The sequence below is a fragment of the Carcharhinus amblyrhynchos genome, chromosome 26 (assembly GCF_965287045.1).
Source record: "Carcharhinus amblyrhynchos chromosome 26, sCarAmb.v2.hapA, whole genome shotgun sequence".
NCBI lineage: Eukaryota > Metazoa > Chordata > Chondrichthyes > Carcharhiniformes > Carcharhinidae > Carcharhinus > Carcharhinus amblyrhynchos.
This window is the reverse complement of record NC_137349.1, coordinates 27,687,874-27,710,500: the sequence shown is the minus strand read 5'-3', so window position 1 is coordinate 27,710,500 and position 22,627 is coordinate 27,687,874. Positions and strand designations below refer to the sequence as shown.

The window sequence follows — 22,627 nt, the reverse complement described above, 5'->3', positions numbered from 1 at the left end:
GCTGGAGTACTGTGTGCAGTTTTGGTTGCCGCACTTGTGCAACGATATTTTGGCCTTGGAGGGAGTGCAGAGGAGGTTCACTAGGCTGATACCGGAGATGAGGGGGTTGGACTACGAAGAGAGGCTGAATAGACTGGGTCTGTACTCGTTGGAGTTTAGAAGGACGAAGGGGGGATCTTATAGAGACGTATAAGATAATGAAGGGGATGGATAGGGTAGAGGTAGAGAGATTCTTCCTGCTGAGAAAGGACAGCAGGACTAGAGGATAAGAGATATGAGGGGAGCAGCTTAGAACGGAGTTGAGGAGGAACTTCTTCACTCAAAGGGTGGTGAATCTCTGGAATTCTCTGCCCGTTGAAGTGGTGGAGGCTACTTCGCTAAATATATTTAAGACATGGGTAGATAGGTTTGTGGTAGGCAAGGGGATTAAGGGTTATGGGGAGAAAGCGGGAAAGTGGAACTGAGTCACTTCAGATCAGCCATGATCTTATTGAATGGCAGGGCAGGCTCGAGGGGCTAGATGGCCTACTCCTGCTCCTATTTCTTAGGTTCGTATGTTCTCATCACATAAACTACATCGAAGCACTTAAATTGCAAAGTGCAAAAGTGTACATATCATAGTTTAATTGTTTTGTGATATGAAATAATAAATTTCAAATGAACATACATTGAATAATGTCTGACGTTCCTTAACAGGCACTTACAGCTGAAATTGTGAAAACAATTCGTGACATCATTGCTCTGAATCCACTTTATAGGTAAGTGTTTGAACATGTGTGCATAATTGGACAATGGCATCGTTTTAAACTTCCTGTTCATGCCTTTTCTAGACTTTTTTTGCAATTGAAAACCAACTTGAAATAAGGCTTGTAGAGGAAAGAAAGACTGGGAGGTGAGGACTTGAGTGATTTTAAAATCCCAAGAGAGAACAAGTTGAACTTAAGTGAATTAAAAACTTAATTGAAAATGAAGGATAATTGATGCATTTTACTTGTGGTTTGCTCTGATTGGGAATACTTTTAAGGTGATTGGCTGCTTGGTGATGGCACTGTGTTCCTGGGCATCCCCTGAATTTGGTACCCAATTCAAACCAACATCAGGAAAAGGAAATTCTGTGCCAAAGATCACCAGATCTTTGTGGTGGGCTTTCTGTGAGGTCAGCAGTGAGTGCTGTTGCTTTGCCACTGACTGAGACAGATGAGGTCAATAGAACATTCGGCCCCTGTGCTTCTAATAGTGGAAGCTATTCTCTTGTACATGTGTATTACGAGATACTGTTATTATTATTGATGCAAATAGTTATGGTAAGTTGCTTAATTGCAAATATTGCTGCATGTTCTCCAGAATTTGTTGGAACATTAGGCTTTTTAATTTGAAGTTACTTCTTTATTTTTGAATGAAAATAAGTGTTAATTTCTACACTTTCTTTTCAGAGAGTCAGTGCTTCAGATGATGCAGGCCGGACAGAGAGTAGTGGACAACCCGATTTATTTGAGTGACATGGGAGCAGCACTCACAGGTGCAGAATCACATGAGCTACAGGAAGTGCTGGAGGAGACCAATGTAAGATGTCAGTTCAGGTTGTTCTGATAGAAAAATCAGCCATGATTCTCCCAAAAGCGCTGAATTGGCAGGAAAACTGTTCTAGACCCTGACTGTTTTGTCAGTTCAGCTTCTCGCCTAAATCTCCCCACACTGCACCGTAGAGGTCCTAGTCATGAATATCATTAAAAACCCAGGGGAGCAGGGCCTTTTCACATGAGTCTGACAGTTCTGGAACTCAAATGGTAGCGGAACCCCCAAACCTACGGATTACCCCTCGGCCCTATCCACAATAGATCCCGTCCCTTTGGGTAGTGCCAGAGTGACCATGCCTGGGGGGCCCCACTTGCCCCCCTTCATTCTGCTGGGGTCTCCTGCTAGTTCCCCAAGCTAGTCTAAACCCCGCAAGAATGAAGTACTCCTGGCAGGGTGGGAGATTCAATTGGGACTGATAAGTTTCCAATAACTAGATTTAAACAACTTTTAAAACACTTTTTTTAAAAAAAAATTCAAATTACTTACCTGCCTTCCCAGGGTTTCCAGCGTAGTCTAACTGGCGACTATTCATCGGCTTTGGGAGTTGCATATGCATTCCCGATCCATGCGCAAATCCTGGAACAAGGCCGGTGATGCACATTTCCCACTGTGACCCGCCAGAAAAGTTGCGGGTCGTGATGGGAAAGTTGAAGTCGTTATCGGAGAATCACGGCCAGCATCTTCAGGTTTCCCGATTTCCTTTTTTATGTTTGTAAAGAATTGATTAAATTTCAGTAGGAGCACTCTGCTGTTCTACTTTCAATGCTCTTTAAAGGGACACACAAGTCACATTGTTAATGTTGCTGGCAAGACCAGCAGTTATTGCCTGTTCTCAGTTTACCTAATGATGATGATGGGCATCTGTCTTGAACACCGTAATGTTTAATGCAATGGAATACCTTGTTATGCCATTTCAGGTGGATGTTAAGATTAGATGATTGTTTCTATTCAAGTAATGTGCAAAGGTATGGGGAAAAATAAGAAAATGGCAGGAAATCATAATGCTTGTTTGGAGAGCTAGTGCAGACAGAATGGGCGAATGACTTTCTGTGGTGTTACGGTTCTGTGATTGTGTTATTCAACCACATTGTTTTGGAACTAGTATCACACATAGCCCAATCTGGACAAAGATGACAAAACTCCTCCTTCTTGAAAGGGTATTGATGAATCAGTTGTTATCAAGATGAAGAAGTGAGTTGGCGAAAGTTGTCGCTGAGGTTCCAATTTCATGGGGCACAAGTTAAAAAGAGGAAGTTGGGTAAGAAAAGTTTAAGAAAAACTTTTCCATTCCAAATGTTAATAGATTTGTGGTGCATGTTTCCAGGGAAGGATTTTGAAGCAGACGGCATAAATGAAATCAGACTAATCAAGAAATGTGAGAAAGAGGACCTTTTGTTTTCATTCAAATTAAGCATCTGAAATGAAGGAGCATGATTTGTAGTACAGGACACTAAGATTTAAAAGAATGAGAAGCTGAACGAAATTAGATAGTGATTGGGTGAAATGTTGCTTAGGTTTAAGAATCCTGTAGAAGGTTAGGAACTTCATCTCTTAGAATGAGTTCAACCTGGAGAGCATGCACTGCTTCATTTGGATAAGGATGTAGGGAGGATGGTATGGAACAATGTACATTAAACTTGTGAGCAAGAGAGGATAGTTCAGAGAAACAAAATGTTAAAATGCTTTTGATGGTGGGGGGCTGGTTGTACAAATTAACGTTTGCTTGCATCATCTCAAATGCAAAGCAGATGTTATACAAAAGCTTTCTCAGATATGGATGCAGGACTGTTTCCAAGCTTTGGATGAACTGGACTTTATATCAAAGGTTGGCATTCTTGTGATGACTTCTGGGGACATTTGATACATGTTTGCTGGAAATAGAATATAAGAAGACAAGTTAGGAAGAATTAGAGAGGAAGAAGATTTGTGAGGTGAGCGTACTCTGACAATAGTCATTTTTGTGTTGGAGACTGTTCAGCAGGATTAGTGGTCCATGGCTATCAGATTGTCTTTCCAATATCGAATTATGAATGAGTCTAGCTCTTCCTCCAAATAAATATTAGGAAAAAATTTTTTTTTTTTGTTTTCAGGTGCCTCAATAAAACTTCACTACCTTTTCTTCCTTTCCTACTACTTGTACGAGCAGAACCTTTGCGTACGTCATTTCTTTCCACCTAAAAATGAGCTTCAAATGCTGAATCCTTTCCATCTTCTAAAACAATCACATCCCCTCCCCGTCCTCTTTGTGATGTAAGCTTATAGGTCTCTTGCTGTTACGATGAATGTGGTTCCTTCCTGTAAATGGTCCTAGGAGGAGACTATTAATCTTCATTGTATCCATTTTGAATTTCATACATTGCTCATCCGGCTTCAGTACATGTATTCAAATGCTACAGCCAGTGGATTTCCTTATCCCTGTGTGTTTTAAAATGCAATACCTCAATACAGTCCTACAATATAAATCAAAATTCCTGGAAATATAGAACAATACAGCGCAGAAGGATCTCATTGAGCACATCAAGTTTGTGGTGACTCTTTTTTGAAGAGCAGTCCAGTTAGTCCAACTTCCCTGTCCCCCATATTACTGCAATGTTTTATTCCCGAGTGTTTATTCACTTACCCTTTGAATACTAGTGTTGAATCTTCATCAAGCAGCACATTCCAAATAGTATGTACTCCATGCATAAAAATTTTTTCCTTATGGCACCTCTGGTTCTTTAGTACAACTTCTCCTTATTTATGTTTATCTGAACCCTGCATGATTTTAACATCTCTATCAAATCTCTCTCACTGCTCATAGGAGCACAATCCAAGCTTCTTTAATCCAACCACGTAACGGTGATTCCCTCATCCTTGAGACAGTTCTAAAATTTAACAATCCCTCTGCAGGCTTCCTATCCTCTATTTTCATAAACTTTCAAATTATACAAAATTCTGCTCAACTGTCCTGGTTATCCACCACTTATCTCCTGCTGATTCTCTTCTGTTTCTTCCTTCTCCACAATTCCCACCCCCTTCCTCATGTCGTCTTCTTCAAATCCCTCCATGTTCCTTGTATAACCTATGCAATTTCTCCAGCTTCTGCTGCACTCTTCAGTTGTCCACTTCCCCCTGCTCCATTTTCATCCAACATTGGCTGTCAGAGTCTCTGTCTTAACTCTGCTTTCTGGACTTGCCTCCTAAACCTCTGCTCTTCACCCTTTTCTCTTTTCATTTTTCAAAAACTGTTTCTAAAGCAAGCTTTCATCATTGACTTGACAATCTTACCACAATTGTCTTTTTTTTATTCAGCACTCACATACAGTATAAAAGCTGTTGTTTCCCCCAAACGTTGGTATTATTGCAATTGACCAGATGAGTGCAACATGAATAGCTTTGACAAAATGTCTCTTTCAGCAATACTCAATTTCTGTACTACCAAATAACTTCTTTTTCTATCCTTCCACTAATAAAGCCTCATTTAAAGGCAAATTGTGGAATAATAAAATCTGCAGATACAGACCTGAAGGTTTTATTGGAGACATTTTGCAGAAACCCTGCAAATGAATAACTTGGGCGAGTGTATTTTTTCTTTTAGATTCCAAATCGACTCTACAAGGCACTCTCTCTGTTGAAAAAAGAGTTTGAATTGAGCAAATTGCAGCAACGCCTTGGGCGAGAGGTAACTGGACATTTTATTTGTGCTTTTATTAGCAAGGGAAATGAGTTAACGGCACAGATCATTGTGAACACGTATAATTTGGTGGCCATTACAGAGACATAGTTGCAGGATGGTCACAACAGGGAGTTAAATATCCAGAAGTACCAGACAGTTTGGAGGGCCTGACAGGAAGGTAAGGGAGTGGTGTAGTTCTGATATTTAAGGCTGACATCTGGGCAGTAGTGAGAGATGACATAGATTCTTTGGCAAAAAAGATTGAATTCGTTTGGGTGGAAACTAGAAATAGTAAGGAGAAAAAGTCACTGATAGGTATAGTCTATAGACCACCAAATAATGACATCATGGTGGAGCAAGAAATAAACAAAGATAACTGATGCATGTAACAATGGTACAGCAATTATCATGGGGAATTTTAATCTAAGTATTAATTGGTCAAACCAGGTTGGTCAACGTAGCCTTGAGGAGGCGTTCGTAGAATGTATGCGCGATAGCTTCCTTGAACAGTGTGTAATGGAACCTACGAGAACAAGCTATCCCATATCTGTTCCTGTGTAATGAGGAATAATTAATGATGTTGCAGTTAGGGATCCTCTCGGAAGAAGCGATCACAATATGCATTTAAAATACACCTCGAGTGTGAGAAGTTAAAATCCAATACCAGCGTCTTTGTGCTTAAATAAAGGAGACTACAAAGGGATGAGGAAGATGTTGCTAAGGTAGACCGGGAGCAAAAATTTTATGGTGAGACAATTAAGGAACAGTGGAGGACTTTCAAAGCGATCTTTCATAGCCCTCAGCAAAGGTTTACCAGTGATAAGGAAGGACTGTAGAAAAAGAGATAATCAACCATGGATATCTGAGGGAAAAAGGAGGATATCAAATTGAAAGAAAATGCTTACAAAGTGGCATAGATAAATGGGAACCTAGAGGATTGGGAAATCTTTAAAGGTCAACAAAGCCACAAGGAAAAGGTATAAAGAAAACTAAGATGGATTATGAGAGCAAACAAGCTCAGAAAATAAGAACAAAGAGCAAAAGTTTCTATAAACATAAAACAAAAAGGAGTGGCTAAAGTAAACATTCATCATTTAGAGGATGAGAAGGGGGATGTAATAACTGAAAATGGCTGAGGCATTGAACAGGTATTTTGTCAGCCTTCACAGTGGAAGACACAAATAACATGCAAAAATTGATAACAGGAAGGCTATGGCAGGTAAAGACCTAGAAATCATCATTATCACGGAAGAGGGAGTATTGGGCAAGTTAATGGGGCTAAAGGTAGACAAGTCTCCTGGTTCTGATGGAATGCATCCCAGGATACTAAAAGAGATGGCAGGAGAAATAGCAAGCGCATTAGTGGTAACTTACCAAAATTCGCTGGACTCTGGGGTGGTTCCTGCAGATTGGAAAACAGCAAATGTGATGCCACTGTTTGAAAAAGAAGGTAGACAAAAAGCAGTTAACTATAGGCCTGTTAGTTTAACTTCTGTAGTAGGGAAAATGCTTGAATCTGTCATTAAGGAAGAAATAGCTAGACACCTGGATATAAATTGTCCCATTGGTAAGATGCAGCATGGGTTCATGAAGGGAAGGTCATTTCTGACTAATTTGGTCGAATTCTTTGTCCACTGCACATGTAATGTTCTCAATGGGGAATCTGTGGATGTGGCATATCTGGATTTCCAGAAGGTATTTGACAAGGTCCCACACCAAAGTCTGCTACTTAAGATAAAGGTGTGCGGTGTTATAGGTAATGTATTAGCATGGATAGAGGATTGGTTAACTAACAGCAAAGAGTGGGGGTAAGTGGGTGATCAGTGACTAGTGGTGTACCTTGGATCAGTATTGGGACTGCAGTTGTTTACAATTTACATAGATGATTTGGAGTTGGGGACCAAGTGTGTCAAAATGTGCAGATGACACTAAAATGAGTGGCAAAGCAAATTGTGCAGAGGATGCTGAAAGTCTGCAAAGGGATATAGATAGTCTAAGTGAGTGGGTGAGGGTCTGGCAGATGGAGTACAATGTTGGTAAATGTGAAGTTGTCTGTTTTGATAAGAATAACAGCAAAGTGGACTATTATTTAAATGATAAAAAATTACAGCATGCTGCTGTGCAGAGGGACTTGGGTGTCCTTGTGTAAGAATCACAAGGAGTTGGTTTGCAGGTGCAGCAAGTAATTAAGAAGGCAAATGGAATTTTGTCCTTCATTTCTAGAGGGATGGAATTTAAAAACAGCGAGGTTATGTTGCAGTTGTATAAGGTGCTGCTGAGGCCACACCTGGAGTACTGTGTACAGTTTTGATCCCCTTACTTGAGAAAGAATATACTGGCACTGGAGGTGTTGCAGAGGAGATTCACTAGGTTGATTCTGGAATTGAGAGGGTTGGCTTATGAAGAGAGACTGATTAGACTGGGGCTATACTCATTGGAATTCAGAAGAATGAGGGGAGATCTTATAGAAACATAAGAGTATGAAGGAAATAGATAAGATAGTAGCAGGGAAGTTGTTTCAACTGGTAGGTGAAACTAGAGCTAGGGAGCATGGCCTCAAAAAATAAGGGAAAGCAGATTTAGGATTGAGTTGAGAAAGAACTTCTTATCATAAAGGGTTGTGAATCCATGCCCAGTGAAGCAGTTGAGGCTACCTCATTGAATGTTTTTAAGGTAAGGATGGATAAATTTTTGAACAGTAAAGAAATTATGGGTTATGGTGAGCGGGTGGGTAAGTGGAGCTGAGTCCATGAAAAGATCAGCCGTGATCTTATTGAATGGCAGAGACGGCTCAAGGGACAAGATGGCCTACTCCTGCTCCTAGTTGTTATGTTGTTATTATCTTGTTCCCCTGCTTTCTAATCTCTTGAAGATGATGCCTTTTACCAGGGTTACTGTTAGAGCTGATCCCCTTGCAAAAGTGGCCCTTATTTTTGTGTAAGTGTAGATTTCCTAAGGGCATACTGACCTCACTTGTATATGTGTAATTTTTATGTTGTTCTTAACTAGAGACTTCCATGCCAAATGTAGCATCTAGTATGGCTCAAATTAATTAATTCAGTCCAGACTGGATATGGAACATGTGACTTTCCTGATGCAACACAGGGCAGACTATTTACAAACGTCTGCCAGGAACTTTTGATGTGATTCTGCAACAAAAATTAGCAGTAATTTTAAATTGGGTTGTCACTTAAAAACAAACAGAAGTTCTGACTAAAAGCACCCTGTATAATCTGCTGTTATTGCATTAGTGAATTACAAAGCTGAACTTTGTGCAAAGCTCAGTGCATGTGTTATAATTCTTAGGTAGAAGAGAAAATAAAGCAGACCCATCGTAAGTACCTGCTTCAGGAGCAGCTGAAGATTATTAAGAAAGAACTCGGGCTGGAGAAAGAAGATAAAGATGCCATTGAGGAGAAGTTTCGGGAGCGACTGAAGGAATTAGTTGTTCCAAAGCATGTCATGGAAATTATTGATGAAGAGCTGAACAAACTCAACTTGCTTGACAATCATTCCTCTGAATTCAAGTGAGAATGCTGTGGAATACAGCTTTTCCATGATCAAATACTTCATGGTGTTTTTAAGAAGGAAACAAATTTTCTTGAGTTCTTAAGTTACGTATAGATCTGAGAAATACATAGCTTGAAGTTTAAAAATGACTGCTTGTGAAGGAACTAGCTCATGAATTGTTGAAAAAGTGAAGTGTAGCTGGGTAGAAAGGGAAAAGGGCAGATGACCAGTTAAATTGCTATGAAATGTCACAATGGGTTGAAATATTGAGTCTTCCCATGAGGGTAAACTTCAGAGCTGGCAGGCAAGATGGTACGAAGAGCACTTAATAATGCACATGATGAGTGCTGTGAAAAGATCATTAACGTTTTAAGGTACCATGATAGGAATAAGGTGGCATATTCAGTGATGTTTTAATTCATTATGATTCATGAGTGTGTGTCACAATTTAGGATTGAGATCTATTTTTCCCATGGGTGTATCTGGGTATAATTTAATGTAATATATTAAAATATTAATATAGATATATCTCTTATTCAGTGGGGAGAAGTCAAATAAACCAGTTTATAAAATGCATACATTTTCGACTTGGGTCAATGGAGGGCATTTAAATCTTCTGATAAATTATCCAGACTCCAAGTCAGGATGATCTATTAATTCAATAATTGCAAACGCTAATTGGGCCAATCATCTTGGCCCCAGAACATCAATGCCTAGGCCTCTAGGTCCAGCCATCTTCAACTGCTTCATCAATGACCTTCCTCCACGATGATTCACTGATTACATCGCTCATTTGCAATTCTTCAGATACTGAAGCAGTCCTGACAACATTCAGGCTTGGGCTGATAAGCAATCAGTAATATTTTTGCCATAAATGTACTAGGTACTGACCAATTCCCTTGACGTTCAACTGTATTAGCATCACTGAAAATCCCCCTTTAACATCTGGGGATTACCATTGACTAGGTACTTGACTGGACCAGCCATATGAATTCTGTGCTCGAGGAAATCAAAAGCTGTGAATTCTGCAGCACATGATCTCATCTCCTGACTCTCTCCAAAGCCTGTTCATCTATAAGGCCTTAAGTCAGGAGTGTTATGGAATATGTTCCATTTGCTTGGATGGTTGCTGATCCAACAACATTCAAGAATCTGAACAACATCCAGGACAGAGCAAACTGCTTGATCGATGCCCTGCCCATCACCTTAAACATCCTGTCCACCATCAGTAGCAGCTGAATGTGCCATCTTTTAAAGTACACTGCAGCATTTTGCAAAGGATCCTTTTGACATCTCTTTCTCATTGTTCTGCCTCTATCCCCGAAGGACATGGGCTGCGAGCACATTAGCACCAGCTGCAAGTTTTCTTTCAAGTCGCACACTATCCTTACGTGGAAATATATTGTAGTTCTCCATTGTTGTTGGGTCAAGATCCTGGAACACTCACCCTAACAGCAATGTAGATGTACCCATGACACAAGGATTGCAGTTATTCAAGATGATGGTTCACCACTATCTTTTTTGGGGGCAATTAGGGAAAGGCAATAAATACTGGCCTTGCCAGTGCCACCTGCATCCCATTAACAAATAAAATGAAATAAGTTTTAATAAGGTTAAGCTTATTGTAAATCATACATTTGTTCAATTATGGTGTGTTTAAATGGCACATTTTGCCAATTTGTATCCGACCTCATGTCACTGAAGTAGTAAACAGTGAGTCTGTGACAGAAGGTCGAAGAAGTACATTTGTTGTTGTCGTTTATACATCTTTGACCAGATATTGTGCTGTACAAGGTAAACTAGGTATGTGAGACCCACTTATAAATCTCTTGATGGTTATGAAACCAAAAGAATCTAATGATGACTTAATCTGTTGAGCAACAAGTTCTTTTTCAAATTTTGAATTCACTACACTTTTGTTTTAGATGAGTTTTGATGATGGGTTACTCACCTGAAATGTTATTTAGGATGTACAGCACAGAAACAAACCATCCAGCCTGAGATCAGTATGCAGGTTTTGGAGGTCCAGTTGGTGTTTCCTCCATCTTTCTTGTTTAATTCTGAGCATAATCTTCTCTTTCCTTCTCTACTTTATGTTTATTGAAATTACCCTTAACAACCACAACACGTACTTGAGTTCCACATTCTCTGGGTAAAGAAGTTTCCTGAGTTCCCCATTTTGATTTCTTGGTAATTGACTTAGCAGCCTTTCCCCACTCTTATCCAAACCTTCCACAGTTTTAAAGATCCACATTCAATCATCCTACAGTCTTTTAAGAGATACAAAGAGACCGAGCCTCCTTTCCTGGTCTTCCTACATTTTTGGTATCATCCTTGTAAATTGTTTTTAGATTGTCTCCAGTACATCTAAATATTTTTATAAAATAATAGGTGTGGTGTAACAAAAAGTTGATGTGGCTTTAGTATAACATCTTTTAATTCCTTTCAGTACTGTCCCTTCAGAAATAGATTTTAGTGTTTGGCTACCTGTTTTTTGGCCTTGTTAACTTGTGTTGCTACTTTGCATTTGTGTATTGGTTCTCCCAGGTAGCTTTATTCCTCCTAACCCAGTCAGATTTTCATTTTCTAAAAAAATACACAACCTCCTAATTTATGGTTTTTTTGCCAATTTTGTAGGCCCATTCTGCTCATTTGTTGCTATCTCCTTGCATTTTGTTGATGCAATCTGTCCCTGGTAACAACCTCACTCCCCCAAATTTGGTATGTGTTTTTGATTTCAAAGCCTGAGCAGTTTATATAAATTGTGAATAACAAAGGCCTGAGTACTGAACCTTTTGGGACACCACTGCCCACACCCACCTTCTTAACAACTACTCTTTATCCTTTAAAATAAAGGCAGAATACTACGGGTGCTAGAAATTTGAAAGTTAAAGAAAATCCTTGGACCTGCTGAGTTTTTTTCGCAGCAGTTTCTGTTTTTATGCCCTTTACACCTATTTTGTGCTTTCTATCTTGAAGCCAGCTGACTATGCATTCTGCTTCTTGTCCCCTGACTCTGGATTCTCTGATTTTATTCATTCATCTATTATGTGGTACTCTTTCAAAGGCGTTTTGAAGATCTAGATACATTATTTATGCATTCCCTTTTCTATTTGCTGTCTACCCAAATTCAATGAGGTTGGTAAAGCATGTCTTCCTGTTCAACTCCATGCTGACAATTCAATATATTGTTGGTTTCTCGCTGCTCTTCTATTCTCAATTTTAACAGGGATTCTGTTTTTTATTTATCCTACCGCTGATGTTAAGCTGAGAGGTCTCTGTTACTCTGTGGTGGGGCAGCACGGTGGCACATGGTTACTACTGCTGCCTCTCAGTCCAGGGGACCCGGGTTCAATTCTGACCCTGTCTGTGTGGTGTTCGCACATTCTCCCTGTATCTGTGTTTCCTCTGGGTGCTCCAGTTTCGTCCCACAGTCCAAAGATACGTAGGTCACGTTGATTGGTTATGCTAAATTGCCTGTTAGTATTTATCCCAAGGTTATATAGGTTGGGGGTTTAGTGGGGTAAGTTGGTGCAGACTTGATGAGCTGAATGGACACCTTCTGCATTGTATAGATTCTATGAACTGCATTAAAATAAGTGAAATGTTAAATAAACTAATCAAAATTGGAGGGTAACTCTCTTTGCCTGGAAAGATTAATTCTGGCATTTTTAAAAGAAACTAGAAAAAAGATGGTGGAAACAGTGTATTTCCATTAATTCAGTAGAGAAAGGGATAGAGGACGAAGGGCTAACTAATGTTTTGCCTATATTCAAGAAGGGAGATATTGCCATGCTGTTTGTACTATTGTTTATTTGTGCCGATAAAATATTTGACTTTTTCGTTTTGCGTCCCTTGATAATTTAGTTTCATAGTGCCTCTTTACCCTTTCCGTTTTTAAAAAGTGGGTTCCCGGACACACGTCCTTTGTTTGAATAGAGGGGAGTATGGTAGGATGAGAGAAGAATTGGCGAATGTGGACTGGGGGAGCGCGTTGGAAGGTAGGTCTGCTGAGGAGCAGTGGAGGATCTTTAAGGAGATCTTTCTTGGTGCTCAGCAGAAATTTATTCCGATGGTCAAAAAGGACAGTAGGAGGAGAGGTAATAAGCCGTGGATAACGAAGGAGGTGAAGGAAAGTGTTAAATTAAAAGCGGAGGAATTTAGAGTAGCTAAGAGCAGTGGGTGAGAAGAGGATTGGGAAAGGTTTAAATGTCAACAAAGATTGACAAAGAAGTTGATAAAGGAGGGTAGGAGAAGCTATGAAGCTGGGCTGAGCACTTAATATAAAAAAGGATAGCAAGAGTTTTTATAAATATATAAAAAGGAAGAGGCTGACTAGGGTGAACGTTGGTCCTTTAGAGGATGAGAAAGGGGAGCTAGTGGTAGGGGATGGGGATATGGCTAAGGTCTTGAATAACTTTTTTGTTTCTGTCTTCATGGAGGAGGACGTGAATAATTTGCCGGGTGTTAGCGATGGAAAGGTGGTAGGACTGGAGGGTCTTAATGACATTACTGTTACTAGAGAGGTGGTGCTCGACAGACTGGAGGGGCTGATTGTGGACAAGTCCCCAGGACCGGATGGAATGCATCCGAGGGTTCTGAAAGAAATGGCGGAGGTGATAGTGGATGCCTTGGTGGTTATTTTCCAGACGTCGCTGGATTCTGGGGAAGTGCCGGAAGATTGGAAAACGGCTAATGTTACGCCGTTGTTTAAGAAGGGTGCCAGGCAAAAGGCGGGGAATTATAGGCCGGTTAGTTTAACGTCTGTGGTAGGTAAAATGTGAGAATCCGTCATTAAGGAGGAAATTGCGAGGCATCTTGAAGGGAATTGCTTGATAGGGCAGACGCAACACGGTTTCATTAAAGGGAAGTCGTGTCTGACAAATTTACTGGAGTTCTATGAGGATGTGTCTAGGGCGGTGGATAGAGGAGAGCCGGTGGATGTGGTCTTTCTGGATTTTCAGAAGGCGTTTGACAAGGTACCTCACAAGAGGTTATTGCAGAAGGTCAGGGGACATGGAGTTGGGGGTAGGGTGTTAGCGTGGATAGAGGATTGGTTGTCAAATAGGAGGCAGAGAGTGGGGGTCAATGGGTGCTATTCGGATTGGCGGTTGGTGACTAGTGGGGTGCCCCAGGGGTCGGTGCTGGGGCCTCAGCTATTTACCATTTATATAGATGAACTGGAGGAGGGAACCGAGTGCAGGGTGTCGAAATTTGCGGATGACACCAAGATTGGGGGAACGGCAAATTGTGCGGAGGGTGTGGAGAGTCTGCAGAAGGATCTAGATAGGCTGGGCAAATGGGCCAGGAAATGGCAAATGGAATTTAATGTTGGCAAGTGTGAGGTGGTCCACTTTGGTAGGAAGAATGGTAGGAAGGACTATTACTTACGTGGCGAAAAACTGCAGCAGGCGACGGTGCAGAGGGACCTCGGGGTCCTTGTGCATGAGTCGCAAAAACCCAGCTTGCAGGTGCAGCAGGTGGTCAGGAAGGCGAATGGGATGCTGGCCTTCATAGCGAGGGGGATTGAATATAAAAGTAGGGAGGTCTTGCTGCAGCTGTATAGGGCATTGGTGAGGCCGCAGCTGGAGTACTGTGTGCAGTTTTGGGCGCCGCACCTGCGCAAGGATATTTTGGCCCTGGAGGGAGTGCAGAGGAGGTTTACTAGGCTGATACCGGAGTTGAAGGGATTGAGCTATGAGGAGAGGCTGAATAAACTAGGCTTGTACTCATTAGAGTTTAGAAGAATGAGGGGAGATCTCATTGAGACGTATAAGATGATGAATGGGATGGATAGGATAGAGGTGGAGAGACTCTTCCCGCTCAAAAAAGACAGTAGGACTAGGGGGCACAGCCTCAAGATAAAGGGGAGGCGGTTTAGAATGGAGTTGAGGAGAAACTTCTTCACTCAAAGGGTGGTGAATCTCTGGAATTCTCTGCCCGTTGAAGTGGTGGAGGCTGCCTCGCTAAATATTTTTAAGAAGCGGGTTGATGGGTTTTTGATAAGAGAGGGGATTAAGGGTTATGGGGAGAGGGCGGGAATGTGGAACTGAGCCACGACAGATCAGCCATGATCTTATTGAATGGCGGGGCAGGCTCGAAGGGCTAGATGGCCTACTCCTGCTCCTATTTCTTATGTTCTTATGTTCTTATTTTCTCCTTTGTCAAGCCCTCCTCTGCTAGGCATGTACTTCGAGTCTGTCTTTTCTCAATTATTTTGCTTATTCATCCACACTGATAACGTTCAGCTTGTTCTTGTTTGTTTAGCAACATATAATTTTCTAGGACTTTAAACACCAGTTTTAAATGTTTTCCATTGCTGCTCTACATTATTGTTTGCCCATATTGTTGTTCTTTTCATTTTGCTATGTTATATTCTCATCTCCATAAAATTGTTTTCTCTAATCTCTTACTCTGGTCTTTATCTCACTAATCTTTCTCAAATATTATATCCCAAAATAATTGCTTCCATTATATTCTCTGGCTCTAGTTGAAATTTTAAATGATTATTCTATATTTCTTTCTTACTTCCTTAAATTGTTTATATATTTCTTTCCCCACCTCCTTCCCACTGGTTGTGATTTCTGCACTATCCCAATTAGTGTGGCTAATCTTTAATTTTCACCTCTATCCAGAAACATTCTATTTCTGTGTTGCTGATAGCAACATAATTTTATTTTCTGTTACCAGTGTTTTCCCTAATGAACACAATTGCTCCCCTCCCCTTTTTCATTTTCTATCTTTTCTAAATATTTTATGTATTGCAGTGTTTTCCCAACACTGTATTTTCTGTAGTCAGGTCTCAATAATCCCTACTATTTCTGATTTCTCAATGTATTATTGACTCCAGTGCTCTTTGTTTTAATACAGACTGTGCATCACTGTACCGAGTTTAACTAATTTTAAGAGCAATTCTTTCTACTTTATTTTTACCCATTTTCTTTTGTTCCATAATTCTATTTATTCCGTAGCCATCTAGTTTATTCTTTCCTATTCTTTCCTTTCCTGATTCATTTGTATGTAGGCTGATTTTAATTTCAAGTACATTACTTACCATTTAAGCTACTCCCACCCTGGTTTAGGTATTTTCGGCTGCCTCAGCACATCTCCTTTCTGTTGCAGTCTTGCCACTAATATCCTGTGAAAAGGGATCCCACCACAGCAGCTCTTTAGCCACTTGCCAATTCTCCTGTTCTGGCTGTTGGTTTTTTTCTATGCCCATTTGCATGCAGGTCAGACAATAATTTGGAAATTATTATCGTAGAGGTGTCACCTTTTTTAATTAAGCCGCTAACTCATAACATTCCAGCAAAAGGACTTATAGATAGGAAGAAGAAATATTTTCCTCCCATTTGGACTAAGGCAACGGATTATCTCCCCCATTTCTCTCCAAATTTCTCTTCAGCCACCGTGAGATATTCCTTAACCTAGCAGCTGGCAAGCAACACACTCTGTGGGATCTTTGTTTGTGGTTGCAGAGGATGCTATCTATTCCTTGATTATAGAATTCCCTATCATTTCTTTATTTCTTGCCCTTTCTGCTCTCCCCTCATCTCACCCTGATCCTTGAACAGCATTCTGAGCAAGTCTGCATTGTCCTCTGTGCACTTTTTTTCCTTCTCCTTCCAGGTAACTAGTAGGTCAAAACTGTTGGACTAGACTAGTGTGCCTGGGACCTTCTCTTAAACTCTCCCCAAGTCTCCACTATCCTGCTTCATTCACTCCTTTTCCTGAATCTGTGCTTTTCCCTGGGCTCTGACAGTGTCCTTGATAAAGCTATCCAGAAGTCCCTTATGTTGCACTGACTCTAACTTGCACTGTAATTGACTCCGAGCCAGAGAGACTGAAGGTTCAGTCTTGCTTCCCTCAAATTCCCACATCCTACAGTCCAGGCACATAACCTGCTCTGCCATCACTACTTTTTGATTATCTGTTTGTCGAATGATGGCCTGAATGAATTTAATTAAATGAATGTTTATATATAAATTAGTTTATTACATTTTAAAATAGAGTAATGTCATTTCTCTCATTTTCTGATTTTAAATGGACAAAAATGTCATAATACTCACCAACCAGACACCTATTTGCTATCTTCTAACATCACTGATTTTTCTTTTGTTCTCTCTGTCGCTCCTTTTATCATGGTTCTCACCTCTATTCTGGCCATTGTATTTTCAGTTTTATATTGCAGATTTTCTGGAACGAAGGAACAAAGTTGAAAATAAATTTCAACCTATTTGTTGTGGTGGAAAAGCCAACTTGGAATTTGCGTGTCTGCTCAGCTACCATAATTTAAGTCTAAGTCTAATTAATGCTGGGCTTCTTACTTATAAACCCTCTTTACCATTTCCCCCCTCCCCCTTAAAGTCAGAATTGCTACAGTTCGTCCACCGTTGGGAAACTGATTTTTTTTTAGCCTCATGTCAAATTAAGTTACCCCACCCATCAAGCTTTCAGCTACTGACAAAGCTTGGAAGATTCTACTCATTGAGTTGCTTGGTTATACTTTCTTTTGCTCTTGCTGAATTTGTTTTCCCTTCACCTACTTTAGCGTGACTCGGAATTACTTGGATTGGCTGACAACAATGCCTTGGGGAAAATGCAGTGAAGAAAACATGGATCTGAAACGAGCCAAAGAGGTGCTGGAGGAGGATCATTATGGCATGGAGGAGGTCAAAAAACGCATCCTGGTATGAGTTGACTAATTGACAGTTCTATACACTTTGAATGGCTAATGATCTGTGCCCTTGCAGCATATAATTTGTTCCCCTTGCTCATTTAGCCTAGGATTAGTGTAGAGTAGATGGAACCAATTTCCCTGGAGAAGGAGGTTTGCTCCCAGGTAGGGGAGGACCGCAGGCAGTATGGGAGGGAGGTTAGACAGGCGGTGGAGATGGGAAATGCCCAGACTGAGGGGCTGAAGTGTATATATTTTAATGCAAGGAGTATAGTGAATAAGGTAGATGAGCTTAGGGCGTGGATAGCTGTTTGGGATTGTGATGTGGTGGCTATTACGGAGACTTGGATGTCTCAGGGACAGGACTGGGTACTTCAGGTGCCAGGCTTCAGGTGCTTCAGGAAGGACAGGGAGGGTGGCAGAAGGGGTGGTGGCGTGGCACTGTTGATCAGGGATAGTGTCATGGCTACAGAGAAAGAGGATGTCGTGGAGGGATTGTCTACAGAATCTCTGTGGGTGGAAGTTAGGAACAGCAAAGGGTCAAAAACTTTGCTGGGTGTAATCTATAGGCTGCCCAATAGTGACAGGGAAGTTGAAGTGCAAATAGGGAAACAGATTCTGGAGAGATGTTTTAATAACAGAGTTGTCGTGATGGGAGGCTTCAATTTCCCAAACATCGACTGGAATATCCCTAGGGTAAGGGGTATAGATGGGGAGGAGTTTGTTAGGTGTGTTCAGGAAGGTTTCCTGACGCAGTATGTGGACAAGCCTACGAGGGGAGAGGCTGTACTTGACCTGGTACTGGCAAATGAACCAGGGCAGGTGATGGATCTTTCGGTAGGAGAGCATCTTGGATATGGTGACCATAATTCTATCTCCTTCACAATTGCGTTGGAACGAGATAGGATCAGGCAGGCTAGGAAGGTGTTTGTCTGGGGTAAGGGGAGATACGAAGAAGTCAGGAAGTTACTTGGACAAATAAACTGGAAGGAGGCGTTCTTAGGGAAAAGTACCGAAGGAAGGTGGCAGATATTCAAGGAATGTGTGTCTGGAGCTCTGAATGACAACGTTCCGATGAGACGGGGGGGTTTTGGTGGGTCGAGGGAACCGTGGTGCACAAAGGATGTGTTGAACCTAGTCAGGAAGAAAAGGAAGGTGTACAAGAGGTTCAGGGAATTAGGAGATGTTAAAGATCTTGAGGAGTATAAGGACTGTAGGAGGGAACTTAAAAGGGAAATTAGGAGAGCCAGAAGGGGTCATGAGAAGACCTTGGCGGGTAAGATTAAGGAGAATCCCAAGGCCTTCTATAAATATGTGAAAGGTAAAAGGATAAGAAGAGAAGGGATAGGACCTATAAAAGGTGAGGGGGGAAAGGTTTGTGTGGAACCAGAAGAAATGGCGGAGGTGCTTAACGAGTACTTCGCCTCAGTATTCACGGTGGAAGCCGATCTGGGAGATTTTGTTATGGATGTGCAGCAGATGGAAAGGATTGAGTACGTGAATATTAAGGAGGAGGATGTGTTGGAACTTTTGAATTCTATCAAGGTAGATAAGTCGCCGGGACCAGATGGGATGTACCCCAGGATACTGTGGGAGGCGAGGGAAGAGATTGCAGAGCCCCTGGCGATGATCTTTGCGTCGTCAATGGAGACGGGAGAGGTTCCAGAGGATTGGAGGATTGCGGATGTAGTTCCTATTTTTAAGAAAGGGAACAGAGATAGCCTGGGAAATTACCGACCGGTGAGTCTGACCTCAGTGGTTGGTAAGCTGATGGAGAGGCTTCTGAGGGACAAGATTTACGAACATTTGGAGAGGTTTGATATGATCAGGAATAGTCAGCATGGATTTGTCAAGGGCAGGTCGTGCCTTACAAGCCTAGTTGAGTTCTTCGATAATGTGACTGAACACATTGACGAAGGAAGTGCCGTGGACGTAGTGTACATGGACTTCAGCAAGGCGTTTGGTAAGGTCCCCCATGCAAGACTTCTTGAGAAGGTGAGAGGGCATGGGATCCAAGGGCCTTTGGCCTTGTGGATCCAGAACTGGCTTGCCTGCAGAAGGCAGAGAGTGGTTGTGGATGGGGCTTTTTCTGAATGGAGGTCAGTCACCAGCGGAGTGCCTCAAGGATCTGTTCTGGGACCCTTGTTGTTTGTCATTTTCATAAATGACCTGGATGAGGAAGTGGAGGGATGGGTAAGTAAGTTCGCTGATGACACGAAGGTCGGTGGTGTTGTGGATGATCTGGAAGGATGGCAAAAGTTGCAGCAGGACATAGATAGGATGCAGGACTGGGCGGAGAAGTGGCAGATGGACTTCAACGCGGATAAATGTGTAGTCGTCCATTTTGGCAGAACCAACGGGATGAACGAGTACACTATCAAGGGCAGAAGTCTGAGTAGTGTTGAGGAGCAGAAGGATCTTGGGGTCCGGGTCCACAGGACTCTTAAATCGGCCTCGCAGGTGGAGGAGGTGGTCAAGAAGGCGTATGGTGTACTGGCCTTCATTAATCGAGGGATTGAGTTTAGGAGTCGGGAGGTAATGCTGGAACTTTATAAGACCCTTGTCAGGCCTCATTTGGAGTATTGTGCGCAGTTCTGGTCGCCTCACTATAGGAAAGATGTAGAAGCTATTGAAAGGGTGCAGAGGAGATTTACAAGGATGTTGCCTGGACTGGGAGGCATGCCTTATGAAGTTAGGTTGAGGGAGCTGGGACTCTTTTCCCTGGAGAGACGAAGGTTGAGAGGCGACCTGATAGAAGTTTACAAAATGTTGAGAGGAATAGATAGGGTGGACTCTCAGAGGCTATTTCCCCGGTTTGAAATGGTCGCTACGAGAGGACACAGATTTAAGGTGCGGGGAGGGAGGTTCAGAAGTGATGTTAGGGGTAAGTTTTTCACTCAGAGGGTGGTGAGTGAATGGAATCGGCTGCCGTCAGTGGTGGTGGAGGCGAACTCGCTGGGGTCTTTTAAAAGACTTCTGGATGAGTATATGGGGTTTAATGAGATTGAGGGTTATAGATAGGTCTGTAGGTTGGTGGGTGATGATGTGATCGGCGCAACTTGTGGGCCGAAGGGCCTGTTTGTGCTGTAGTGTTCTATGTTCTATGTTCTAAGGAGGATTGGATAAATTGTCCCAGATTTCCTTTTTCTGTTGGTAAGCTATTGAGGTCTATTAGAGATCTGTTTGAAACTGGCTTGGCTGAGACTGGGCTTAAGCTAGTATGTTCTGGATGTGTTCCATCCTTCGTGGTGCACTTAACTCCTGAATCAACAAGTTTCCATCTTCTGTCGGAGTGTGGGTTCCAGCCAGGCACCGCGTTGTTCTGACGAAAGATCATCCAGACTTGAAACACTAGCTGCTGTATCTCCACAGATGCTGTCAGACTTGCTGAGATTCTCCAGCATTTTCTGTTTTTGTTTCAGATTACAACATTCGCAGTAATTTGCTTTTAACAGCTTGTTCTTGCAGCCTACTCTAAATTGCTGTTCTGCAGAGGATAAAGTGTGCCTGTGTGCTCAGAGCTATTCTACCTACATTAAGACATGTATTTAGAGCATTGTCTAAGCACTTAAAATTAACTCCAAATGGGTTTAAAAGATGCCCCAATTGTTTAATATCGAACAGTGCTGTAATTGGAATTTTGAAGTTAATGGAGCTGTGTAGTGCCAAATTTGAAATGTGTCCTCTCTTGGAGATCTCACCACTTTGGTGCCTGATCCTTGATGTCCTGCAGTTCACATTGATGCTAAACTTGCTTAGGCTATACAACACAAAAACAGGCCATTTGGTTCCCTCAGTTCATGCCTGTGTTAATGTTCCACTTGAACTTCCTTCTTTCTTTCTTGGTCAAACTCTATCTATATAACTCAGTATTCTCTTTGTGCTTCTCCTTATCTAATTTCCCCTAATTGTACCCCTGACCCTATGATTTTGAGTCTCAAGTACTCTCCACTCTTTAGGTAAAGAAAATTTCTTCTGAATTCTCTATTTTATTTCTTGTTAATATAAAGGCACCTTTCATTGCAGCACCAACATGGAGCTCCTGTCAGGTGGGATAAATCCATATGCCTGGGTTCATAATGTACATCTGTTCTGTTTCCAGGAATTTATTGCAGTTAGCCAACTGCGTGGCACAACCCAAGGGAAGATTCTATGCTTCTATGGTCCACCTGGAGTTGGCAAGACTAGTATTGCGCGCTCTATAGCAAGAGCATTAAACCGCGAGTATTTCCGTTTTAGTGTTGGAGGAATGACTGATGTAGCAGAAATCAAGGGTCACAGGTATTGTAATCCTCTGTTTGCATTTAAACCATATCATTACTGTACTGTGAGTACTTGCAGCAGTTGGTAACTATAGTTAGAGCTTGTGAATGTCATGTCCTGCACAGGTGCTGAATTGATATTGAATTTTTTTAACGGTCCCATAATCCAGCCAAAAATATATGGTGTTCAAAATTGGGAAAAATTAAAAATCTCAAAACAGAAAGTTAGAGGCAGACAGCTGAAGAATTGATTGATTTGCATCTCATCAATCAGTAGGAAATAAATATTTTACATATGTGACCGAAGAGAACAATGGGGCTATAAAAATGGCAACTTCAAAGTGGAGAGATAAGAGGGGGCGATACTCCCATCCCGCTGCAGTAATTTTTGTTTAGCACAGCGGGCCAGGAGATTCTTGCATCAGCCAATTCATGAAGTTCGTGCATGCATTTCTGCCCCAAAGCGTCTCCTGCCAGAAATTGAAGGGGAGGGGAGCACCCATTGTGTTAGACGGTGGGGGGTGCTCCTAGGCAATGGCATCTTGGAGTGCCAGCCTGGGCTCCCTAGTACTGCCCATCAGGCATGGGGCAGTGCCAAAGGGGTCAGGGCCTGATGGGGTGAGGCACTTGATTGGATTAGAGGTCCCGCTGTCACTTTGCAGACAAGATTAGTGGGGGAAAAGGGTGACCAGCGATTTGGAGGGTCAGCCTGCTCAAGTGGTCGGTACTGCATTGTTGGGGGGAGGGTGGGGGGGTGGAAGGAGTCCGGGTGTGGGATTTGGAACTGGCCCAGGAATAGTCAGGGGACCAGCAATTGGGCCATGTGGTGGTGGACAGTCATTGATGCGGGGATTGTGGGGCTGGCCAGCAATTGGGAAGATGGCAGTGCAGGGCTACTGCAAATGTGCCAATATTGGTGCTGACAAATCAGCACATGTGCAGTGA

General features: G+C 42.0%; 1 protein-coding gene across 3 annotated transcripts in view; it reads left to right on the top strand.

Moving 5' to 3' along the window:
• lonp1 (lon peptidase 1, mitochondrial) overlaps positions 1-22,627 on the top strand; it is a 58,690-nt gene that overhangs the window by 11,737 nt on the left and 24,326 nt on the right. For all 3 annotated transcript variants that reach the window (XR_013889506.1, XM_080213100.1, XM_080213101.1), the window contains exons 5-10: positions 697-758; positions 1,434-1,563; positions 5,156-5,239; positions 8,540-8,760; positions 17,295-17,433; positions 21,523-21,701. Coding sequence is in view for 2 of the 3 variants with exons in the window: in XM_080213100.1 (XP_080069226.1) it covers positions 697-758; positions 1,434-1,563; positions 5,156-5,239; positions 8,540-8,760; positions 17,295-17,433; positions 21,523-21,701 (815 nt within the window). In the remaining variant the exon portion in view is untranslated. The remainder of the gene's footprint in view (positions 1-696; positions 759-1,433; positions 1,564-5,155; positions 5,240-8,539; positions 8,761-17,294; positions 17,434-21,522; positions 21,702-22,627) is intronic.